The sequence below is a fragment of the Labrus bergylta genome, chromosome 15, assembly GCF_963930695.1.
Source record: "Labrus bergylta chromosome 15, fLabBer1.1, whole genome shotgun sequence".
NCBI classification, from domain to species: domain Eukaryota; kingdom Metazoa; phylum Chordata; class Actinopteri; order Labriformes; family Labridae; genus Labrus; species Labrus bergylta.
Window position 1 is genome coordinate 27,527,841 of NC_089209.1, and position 11,540 is coordinate 27,539,380.

Here is an 11,540-nt window from a genome sequence, read left to right on the forward strand (position 1 = left end):
CTGACTGACCACAGAATCTGGGGTTGTTATGAGCTGTTAGGGTTCTGGAATGACGAGTCAAAGGACCAAAGGACCAGAGGACAGAATGTTTACTTTGGAATACATGGAAACATGTCAGTTTATATGTCGCCATGGGAACAAACAAGCAGGAAATCCTATTATGGTTTCATTTACATAACACAACAAACAAAGTCGTCGTTTCATGAGTAAATAGTTCAGTCCTGTTTCTACAGTCAATACACAAATGTACTAAATCAGTTCCTGATACCCCAATATAGCAACAATGTTCATCAGTGCTCTGAAAACTCCACCAACTGTAGCATCCTGGCTTCATTTTGTTCATGAAATAAATAAACAAGTCTGCTTGTAGTTGTGTTGAAATATTCATAAATGATGTAAGCAGTTACTTTAATTGCAAATAAGAAAAGTTTTATGATTGATGACGAATCAGGTTACCGTGGGAATTGGATAGCACCAAGACCAATCGAAGAGTCGTTCTCCTCTTAGCAGAAAATGTATAAAAAGAAGTGAAGCAGCAAAAATGAAGCCAAAGAGAGAAATGATAACAGAACAAATATACACACAATTGAAGTGTTTCTATCCATATACCATTTAGTTATACACACTAAAGGCTATAATGCATATCTATTGTTTCTTCTAATAATATGTTGAGTAAATCCAGAATGCCAGATGACATCTACAGGTGTTGTCATTCAGTTTGTGATCCAAGGCTGCAGCAGTTTTGTGCCCAGTGGCCTCTGCACTCTTAATTAATCCTGTGCATGATCAGGTGTCATTGAGATTTTCTTTATTTTGTATTCTGACTGCAGGATTCTTATTAAGGGTTAAAGGTCTTCAGTGAAATCAACCTGGACCTGATTTGACTGTGGTCATTCTGCATCAGGATCTGCTGAACTCCTTTTCTTTACCAAAGAGACTTTAGACACTCCACACAAAATAACACAAGTAGATGAAAGTCTTTCTCACTCTCCATCAGTTTATTTATTACAAGGTTACACATGAGCTGTCTGAAGAACTTGTGCTACCCAACACAGAGGCCTCCAAGGAAACAGAGTGACAGAAAGAAGAGAAGATATCAGGAGAGAAGGATGCTTACACTGTAACTGTTTCATATAAACCCTTTCAATTCAAACGTCATTTTACTGGTTCGTATGTCAGCAACAAAACATCAATTTAAAAAAAGTAGAGACAGATTTCTGTCAATAGAATTGTCTTATATCCCTTTATAACAGCAGTTATACATCTGTTAGTCAATACATACTTATGAATACACATTAGTGATGTGAATTTGTATTCCTTTGGATCACTTTTACCATTGCACAGGACTAGCATTCATCTCCAGTGTGAATCATCATTTGAGTGGTCAGATGCACTTTTTGCTTAAATATTTTCCCACATTCAGAGCAGCTGAAGGGTTTCTCTTCTGTATGACCTCACGTGTGTGGCCAGAATTCCACTTAAGGTAAATTGCACAGGATTAGCATTTCTCTCCAGTGTGATTCATCATGTGACTGGTCAGATTTCCTTTACGACTAAACCTTTCACCACAATCAGAGCATCTGAAGGGTTTCTCTCCTGTATGCACCAACATGTGTCTGGTCAGACTTCCTTGCAGGTAAAATCTTGTATCACACTCAAGGCAGGTGAAGAGTTTATCTCCCGTGTGATTTGCCATGTGATATGTCAAACTAGACTCACAGGTAAATCTTTTCTCACACTCAAGGCAGCTGAAAGGTTTCTCTTCTGTGTGAACTAACATGTTTGTGGACAGACTTCCTGTTAGAGTAAAACTGTCACAGCAAACAGAGTTGCTGACGCGTTTCTTCCCTGTGTGAACTACCATGTGTCGGGTCAGATTCCCCTTCCTTTTAAATTGTTTTCCACATTGAGAGCAGCTGAAGGGTTTTTCTCCTGTATGCACGTGTGTCGTCAGATCTATTCGTTTGCTAAAACTTTCACCACACTCAGAGCATCTAAAGGATTTCTCTCTGTGAATTGCCATGTGATTTGACAGACTAGACTCATGGGTAAATCTTTTCTCACACTGAGAGCAGCTGTAGCATTTCACTCCAGTGTGAATCGTCATGTGATTTGTCAGATTTTTCTTATTTCTAAACCTTTTCTCACACTTAGAGCAGCTGAAGAGTTTCTCACCTGGGTGATTTGCCATGTGATTTGTCAAACTAGACTTACGGGTAAATCTTTTCTCACACCAAGAGCAGCTGTAGCGTCTCTCTTCAGTGTGAATCATCATGTGACTGTTCAGATTTCTCTTAGTACTAAACCTTTTCTCACACTCTGAGCAGCTGAAAGGTTTCTCTACTAAGTGAACTAGCATGTGTGAGGCCAGGATTCCTTTTTGTTTAAATGCTTTACAGCAAATAGAACAACTGAAAGGTTTCTCCCCTGTGTGATTTGCCATGTGATATGTCAAACTAGACTTATGGGTAAACCTTTTCTCACACTGAGAACAGCTGTAGCCTTTCTCTCTGTGAGCCATCATGTGTTGGGTCAGACTTATCTTAGTACTAAACCTTTTACCACACTCAGAGCAGTTGAAGGGTTTCTCATCTGTGTGAGTTGTCATGTGATATGTCAAACCAGTCCTGTAAGTAAATCTTTTCTCACACTGAGAACAGCTGTAACGTTTCTCTCCAGTGTGAATCGTCATGTGAATGGTCAGATTGCTCTTCAATCTAAACCTTTTACCACACTCAGAGCAGCTGAAGGGTTTCTCCCCTGTGTGAATTGCCATGTGATCTGTCAAACTAGACTTATGAGTAAACCTTTTCTCACACTGAGAACAGCTGTAGCGTTTCTCTCTGTGAATCATCATGTGATTGGTCAGATATCTGTTAATACTAAACCTTTTACCACACTCAGAGCAGTTAAAGGGTTTCTCCCTTTTGTGACATGTCAAACTAGACTTATTGGCAAATCCTTTCTCATATTGAGAGCAGCTGTAGTCTTCCTCTCCACTGTGAATCATCATGTGACTGGTCACATTACTCTTAGAACTAAACCTTTTACCACACTTGGAGCAGCTGAAGGGTTTTTCTCCCATATGAGTAATCATGTGGCTAGTCAGCTTTCGTTGCAGGTAAAACATTTTACCACACTCAGAGCAGGGTTTCTCCCTTCTGTGATTTGCCATGTGATATGTCAAATTAGACTTAAAATTGAATCTTTTACCACACTCAGAGCATTTGAAGGGTTTCTCTCCTGTGTGAACAAACATGTGTTGGGTTAGGTATCCTTTTTCTTGAAATGCTTTACCGCAAATAGAGCAGCTGAAGGGTTTCTCCCCAGTGTGAATTTTATCGTGTATCTTCAGAGCCCCCTTTTCTCTAAATCGTTTTCCACATTGAGAGCAACTGAATGGTTTCTCTCCAGTGTGAATCTTCATGTGTGTGGTCAGATGCCCTTTTTGGTTAAATCTTTTACCGCACTGAGAGCAACTGAAGGGTTTCTGTCCAGTGTGAATCATCATGTGAATGGTCAGATGCCCTTTTTGGTTAAATCTTTTACCGCAATCCAAGCAACTATGTGGTCTCTTACCAGTCTTTAGTTTCTTATTTTTCAAGTTTAATTCTGACAGATCTTCTCTTGTCTCTCTCCAATCATCACTGTCATCAGTCTCAGGTTCATCAGATTCTTCAGTCTCGACCTCAATCTCTGGTTGTAAAGGTCTCTCTGGATCTGAGTCTCTCTCTGGTTCTGCTCCTCCACAGTCCTCTCCATCAACTCCTGTTTCCATCTGTTCAGTTTGTCTCTGATGAAGCTGTGAGGACTGAGGTTTCTCTTCATCTTCACTCTTCACAGAGACAGGAGTGAAGGGGAACTTGGTGGTATCAGCCTCCTCCAGTCCTTGAAGCTGTTCTTCCTCCTGACTGATCCACAGTTCCTCATGTTCTTCTTTAATGTGTTGGGGCTTAGTGTCCTCCTGGTCCAGAATGTGGCTCCACTCCTGCTGCTCAGGTGGAAGCACTTCTTTACTCACCAATAGCTGCTGGACATCTGCAGGACACAGTAAACAAACATTAACGGTACTGCTTTTTTAATATTAATAAGGGCTGTCAAAGTATTACATTTTTAATGGCTGAAAAGTATGGAGTTAGATCAGTCTCAATATTCACAAATGCACACACAAATATATTTCATTCTATATAAATGTAAAAGAAATCCACAAATAAAAAAATAAGATTCGCAAATCTATTTCTAATTTTGTATATATGTAATAGAAATCAACAAATATATAAAGTGTTCAGTCTGCATTTACAAACTGTTTGTCATTTGTGAACCTCACTGCATTTGTGTGTGGGATTTTTGAGACTCCCCTGCCTTGGTTAGATCATAGACTGTAAATATTACGGGTTAGATTCACATATGCATTTTTTTCAGCAGGGAAATGTCTGTAGCCAATCAGATGTCTCCTTCCTATTCAGCCAATCACAGAAGCGTAGGTTCAAGGGTATGATTTAATGTGATCACTGTAGCATTGCATCTGTGCATACAGCGATTAGCCTAGCTATCAGACAATCTGATTAAGTCATCTTTATTCTGACCAGCACAAATAGTCTATGATTGTCGTACTGTATGGAAAGTTGTTTATCGTGGTGGCTAGATTGACTGCGTGTCGTTGGTTTAACTGGTGTTGAATAAACTGGTGATATTCCGGCCGATGTGTTGGGGCCGCGGCTTTTGAAGGACCCATTGTTTACTATCGTTATCATGTTCACAACCAGACCAGGCATCTGCAAAGTCAACTATATTTTCTGTCTGACATTCGTTGGTTTACAGTCTATGGTTTTAACTTACTTTGTGACTCTGCAAACTCTTACCGAGTAGTGTTTGTCTGTTTATAGCTCAGAGCGCGTGTGTGGGTGGTGAAGCGAGTGAGGAGAGGGAGAGCGGATGCGAGTGTGTGTGTTCGATCGGTGTGTGTGTGTGAGTCACGTAGTTGATGCCGGGGATCGGGGCAGTGTCACAGCAGAGAAACGAGTCAGTATCTTAAGTGTATGTGCAGTTTGAGCTCTGTGTGTGTAATAAACGACCTGACTCTCAAGAAACAAGCTGGACTCTCCGTGTCTGCTTACTAGCTGCGGTTCAGTAAAAGCTTTCATTCTTTTTTTTGAGGACCTAGTCTAAAATGTATTTATTTTTTATGAATTTTTAGAGAATATTTGGGGTATGTAAGCAAAAATGTCTGAGTGGTGCAGAGGTGTAAAGAGTACTAATATATTCTACTCAAGTAAAAGTACTGTTACTTTGATGAAATTTTACTTAAGTACAAGTAAAAGTAACAGTTTAAAAATGTACTCAAAGTAAAAGTAACTTGTTTAAAATGTACTTTAAGTAAAAGTTACTTTTTTTAACAACGCATCTCTCGTGTGTCGTGAAAAAAGGACGAGAGGATATTAATCTCAAAGTTTTTTTAATTAAAGGCCAATCTTTACAATGATTTATCTTTTCAGATAAACATTTTCTTTTCTACCCCATTGAAAAAACAAAATATACATAATGAATAAATAACCAAGGATTATATGTTCAAGTAATCAGCTGTTTTATGAAGGGAAATGTTTAAAGGCTTTATATGTGATTTTTTGATCCAGCAGATGTCACCCTTGAGCACCAGCATGAAACCAAAACAACTCGCGCTGCATTGTTGTGTTAGCATGCTAATGCTAGCGATCTTTATTATGCTCGTATCTTCACACTGCATGTAAATTTACCTGAAATGAGCGTGATCTAGAAACACAGTTAAGCAGTGAGTACAGTATGTTATTCTTCTTTTCTCTAGTCCCTCAATTAAACAACTTTTATACACGAGGGGAGGAGTCAGCCGGCCGTCCCGGCGATGTAAACAAAGTGAAGATAGGACTCTGAAAACATCACAGACAGTGGGACTCGGGTGTTACACCCATTGTAGACAGTCATGACTCACAGAGTTATTTTCAGAGGATATACTTGATTTCTATTTAAGTGTGAAAAATCACATATTAAACCTCCTAAACCTAAGAAGTATTTAAGAAAATACTAAAAGGATCTTTGTCTCAATCATAAAAAGTGTAAAGAGTATTTTAGTGTTTTTAGTTTTATTATTCTGAGGCTGGTTAGTCTCAAATGCAGCCTCAAAGGCTGACTTAGCTGCAACTAAACCTGAGATGAAAGATAATCCATTTATTGTTTTAAAATGAGCCTGTAAGAGTTTAAATGTTAGATGTTTTAGTCTCTGTTTGTTTACCTATTAGCTACTGAAGCTTCTAACTGAGTCTGTTTGGTTTGAAGTATTTATTTTCACACATCTGAGATGTGTTAAGTTGCAGCAGCTTATAACACCCAACTTCCTCATACGTCTTCTTCAAAATAAAAGCACATCACAGAGATGGCAATTAGGGATTTTTATTGTGAAAAACTTTCCGGAACTAAATGTGTTTATCGCTCGGAGCTGCAGCGGTGATTGCTTAAGACAATGAGACATCAGTTTATAAACACCTTCAGCAGGTAGACCCGTTGTAGAAGAGGAGCTTATCCGTGCTGCACTAGCTGAAGTGACACCAAGCCAAGAAAAGTCTCTCTCTCTCTCCCCTTACAATAGAACTGTTCAATAGTAAATAAAAGTAATGGAACATCATTGTTCTTATTATTATAATTATTTTAGGGAAATTGTGTCACCAAGTCAAGTACCAAATTGACCACCATTGGCATAATTGATTTAAATGGAAATATATATTCACGTTTTGTGAATTATTTGTTCAAAATGTAGATGGGTGACGTGACGCTCAGTTTTTTGTGTCCATAAGGTTTAGTTAACTTTTAAAGGCTTAAAATTTAAAAATAAATGCACAAATGACATGCTTTCATTCTTTGTTTTGAGGACCTAGTCTAAAATGTATATTTATTATACATTTTTAGAGAATAATTGGGGTATTTAGGCAAAAATGTCTAAGTGGTGTAACTGTTGAAACTTCATACCAAAGAATTAAACTTGCTTTAAAAAGGTTAAATTTTCATATAACACCCTATGAACTAGTCTGGCATAATCTTACAATAGAACTGTTCAATAGTAAATAAAAGTAATGGAACATCACTGTTCTTATTATTATAATTATTTTAGGGAAATCGTGTCACCCAGTCAAGTACCAAATTGTCAACATGGTGTAACCACCATTGAAGGAGCCATTTTGTTAATATATTCATCATATCATGTGACAAGAAATGATATCACAAAGAAGAACCCCTGATGGTCCTAACTGCTGCACGCCATGTTTAGCAACTCTCTTTAAACCATGAGATAATTTGACATTTTAAGGGCGTGGTCAGGTATGTCAAATGGTATGACCTCAGAAAAACATTAACAATTTATGATAATTCTAAAAACTTGAATTCACTTTGAAAATTAGATTTGAAATGTTCACACCAGGAACTGTGCTAACATAGGTCTCAATAATAATGCCTGTCAAATATGATTTGAAGTGGAAATGTCAAATGGTGTAACCGGTTACACTATTTTACTTTTATGACAAGCCTTTCTGTTAGAGGCCACTTTTGTGAAATATCAGTATTTTTTTTGTGTTGATTAAAGTGGTGATTCATCCACAACCTTATTATCAAAGGTCAAGAACAAAGTGCCCTGGCATTTTGTAAATGTTGAGCTTCAAATTGCATATTCGTGTTCCATTCACTTACATTTATAAAGGTGCACTATGTAGTTTTAGTAGAGAAATGTGAAAGTTGGAGAAATTTACAGATTACTTGGTTTACGTCAATCATAAACCCAAACACAAACTGTCCTCAGAGGAACATTTGGTCCCTGTAACACTGTTTGAAGATAAAATGCTACTGGAGAAGTTATGGTGGTGGGCCCGCAACAGTGACCCCGTAACTCTCCTGGTCGCTTTATATCTCCAAACAGAGTTCCAGGGACCCATTTTTTACTTTGAATAAAGTTTGTGTATTCAGTTCAGAAAATATATCACTTTCACTTCTCCAACTTTCAAATTTCACAACCAAATCTACATAGTGCACCTTTAAAAAGCCCATATTCTGCCCTTTTTGGGGTTCGTATATTTAATCTATGTACCTGCTAAAGTATGTTCACAATAGATAAAGTTCGAAAAAAGTGTCTGTTTTCATGTTCTGCCGCTCCATGCACCTGCTCGCTTCTGACTCTCTCTCTAAGGCTCTGAAGTGTCCACGTTCAGAGTCCCCATGTGTGCCAAGTCTGATCTGATTGGTCGGCCTGTCAGCTCTGCCGTAATTGGTCAGTCGCTCAGCCACTCTGGCTCCGAGGACCGGGGAGCATAAACATTAGCACCTTAGCACTACTGTGCTAGCGCAGGCTACGGCATATCGTGGACGTGCTACAGAAGTTAACGGGCATACAACATGGGCTTGCCACAACGAGCCAATGGGCTTAGATCAGTGATCTCACACTGACAAGACGTCACACTGACAATTTTTTTTCGAGGGGGGCTAGAACCGAGCTTTACATACAGCTAATGCTGCAGCTAACAGGAGGACGTAGGAGAAGCCGCGTTTCGGCAGACTTTGAAAAGTGAAATAAAAGTGAAACCTTCCACTCAGAAATCAACATCAAAATAAATATGAAATTAATTGTTACATGTATGCAAGACAAGAATGTACAACTGAAGAAATGCACAAAACATTCCGAATTGAATGAATGTTGAATAAAACATCATCTGATAAAAATGTCTCTTATCTTTTTATCTCTTTCATGATCTGTGTCACTTTACGATCATCGTTAATGTTCGTGAATGGTCGGATGCGCGAGTCGCTTTAAATGTTGCGGCCGCAACACATACAGTGAAATATGTATAATATATAATATGAAGGCCGATACAAATGAGTGAGGGAATACAGAGGACTCCTTTACAGATCAGTGCGTTAAATCTTTGAGTCTTAATGTTTACTATTAAAGGGTGTGATATTGTTAAAGCCCAGAGCCATATAATCATTCAATTATTATAAATGATGTGCAGACTTTTCATCTTGTACCTTTACTCCAAACTATCAACAACTAAGCAGAAGAGTCCTACATGTTCCAGGCGCTCCAAGTCCTGGACTGGACTACTACACATTTCTGTCTGCACAACAAGTATCCACTTATTAGGAAAATTAACTTTCAGGCATCCTGTCTTCAGTACGAGCCTCCCCTTTATGGTTAGTGAAATATATTTCTCAGCAGGCATAATAATATTTTTGCAGTTCCTACGTTATTTTTAGTTTTTTTTTTAATATTTTAGTGTTTCACAAAATATTTTTACATGTAGAGAACTAGTTTCACAATTATTAAATATTTAAACAGTTTACCTTGAGGGCCACCGTAATGTCTTCATGGTTTACTGAAATTATTTGCAAACCTATCAAGACATTGTTTTATGTGAAATTTAAAACAGGTAAAATCACATTGAATTCAATCTATCTAATCTTTTGCCGTGCTTTTATTTTGATCTACTTTCAGTCCAGTGTCACATGGGTCAGAGCGACTCTCTTCTTCTTTACCGTAAAGGAGCAGATAAATGAGCAGCAAAAATCAAACGCGTGCTGACTTGACAGCAGTGAGTTCCAGGACTCTTTCCATGAACTCTGCATTGTTCACCTTTAAAGTTGAAGCTTCTCGGCCTGTGGTCTGAAGCTGGACTCCGCATTGAACTAAACAGCTTTAGCTATGTTAGCTAGCATAAGTGAGTGTTGCTGTATCTGTGTACCTAGCGTGTCCACTTTTCCAGTTAGCTGTTTTATTGCGTCCAGGACTTCGTTCATTCCTTCCCTACCTTCCTCTGAGTCAGTGTCCTTCTTTTTAGTTGCTGGTGGGTTCTTCGCTGCTGACAAAGGCTCTTTTCTTTTGGAGCTCTCGGTAGAGACCTCCATCTTAGCATCATCGTGGTCTTCAATCTCCGAGCTACTGCGGGCTGAAGAGAGCTTCTTCTTCGTCTTCATGCTGCAGTTTCCGGAGCACTTTATGGTTAGAGCGTCAGTATGGTGTATTAGAGATTCATACGATCACATAGAATTGAGTTGGATGGTAAAGTATGCAGACGAAGCTAACAGAAAACATGCTGCACCCGGTCCGCCATCTTGGGGTGCATCCGAATTGTCCCTCCTATCTCCTTTCACTATCCACTTTACCTTAACCTCGGAAGCAGTTAAGTGGCGGCCATGATAAGAGCCGTTCGAATTCTCTCAAAGTTAAGGAAAGATGGGTCAATGCTCCCTTTATAACCTCCTTTAGCATAGGATACACTGGACCATCATTTACGAAAGGAGATGAGATATGCTGCCCCACAATTCCTTGCGGCCGCAACATTTAAAGCGACTCGCGCATCCGACCATTCACCAACATTAACGATGATCGTAAAGTGACACAGATCATGAAAGAGATAAAAAGATAAGAGACATTTTTATCAGATGATGTTTTATTCAACATTCATTCAATTCGGAATGTTTTGTGCATTTCTTCAGTTGTACATTCTTGTCTTGCATACATGTAACAATTAATTTCATATTTATTTTGATGTTGATTTCTGAGTGGAAGGTTTCACTTTTGTTACTTATACCCTGGTAGTCTATATTTCTTTTATTTCAATCCCAACCTTGTAGTAATTAGATTATTTCACCGGTAAGAAGGCACAGGGGAAAGTTTTTTAGATGCGTTTTTAGTAGTCCATTTTCGGAACATTGTAGTTTTTTTGTCATTGATTAAAAGAAGTGATTTAATAGGGAACTTGAATTCTAAATGAAAAATTGAAAACTTTGTCAGTGACTTTGAGAATTTCTGTTTGTGACTGAAAAACTTTGCATATAGTATAATGAAGTTTATGACATTTTAGAGAGCTATATTTTCCTTATTATCATAGTAATAAACAACGTCTTTCAGGTTTAGAGAATAAACACAATTAGCAGCCGGAAAAAAATGAGATTGGATGTCTTTCCAGAATCTTTTGGATAATTCACATTCAAAAAAAGGTGGGAAATTGTTTCTGTATCGGTTTTGCAAAAAGTGCACTCAGCCTCAATATCTGTAAACTTAGCAATAAGGCAGTTAACAGGATACATTTTATGTGGTATTTTGAAGTGTACCTCTTTAGCTTTGTTTGTGATACAGTATCTATAAGGTAAAAGCCAGGCCCTCCTCCAGTTTATGTTCTCAAGCTTAGATCTCCAGTTGGAACCAATTTATTATTTCTTTGAAATATCCGGCGAACATGCTTATTGTTACATTTTTTTATCTGTCAGATTAAGTCCATCTAGTAGCATGTCATTAGCACCGTAGGTTAAGTGGTTTTTAACCAGTTGAATCAATCCTTGTGTTTGGAATAGCACAAGTTAATGAATTACATTTTCTGAAGGGGATTGGAAAGTTATGTACTGACATAAACATTTCATAAGACAACATGTTGCCAGAATCCTCAAAGAGATTGTAAATATATAGAATCTTTATTATCATTGTATACAAGGACACAACAAAACTTTGTTAGCAGCAATCTTCAACAGCA

General features: G+C 38.1%; 1 protein-coding gene across 2 annotated transcripts; it reads right to left on the reverse strand.

The window, feature by feature from the left end:
• Positions 1–976: 976 nt before the first annotated feature.
• On the reverse strand, positions 977–10,286 carry LOC109991668 (zinc finger protein 585A-like). Of its 2 annotated transcripts, none has more exons than XM_065963782.1 (2): positions 9,753–10,286; positions 977–4,038 (listed from the first exon to the last, which is right to left on the reverse strand). In XM_065963782.1, exons 1-2 carry the CDS (start codon positions 9,982–9,984, stop codon positions 1,499–1,501), a joined length of 2,772 nt encoding a protein of 923 aa, XP_065819854.1. In that variant the 5' UTR covers positions 9,985–10,286; the 3' UTR covers positions 977–1,498. The 2 variants fall into 2 exon arrangements, with proteins under 2 accessions (XP_065819854.1, XP_029135203.2); XM_029279370.2 differs by having other exon boundaries at positions 9,819–10,285.
• Positions 10,287–11,540: the final 1,254 nt, after the last annotated feature.

Bases quoted from the DNA above. Each gene is read 5' to 3' on its own strand.
- LOC109991668 (XM_065963782.1), bottom strand. From the start codon at position 9,984: ATGAAGACGAAGAAGAAGCTCTCTTCAGCCCGCAGTAGCTCGGAGATT. The intron at 4,039-9,752 runs GTACACAGATAC...TGTGTCCTGCAG, and splicing joins TGGAAAAGTGGACACGCTAG to ATGTCCAGCAGCTATTGGTG.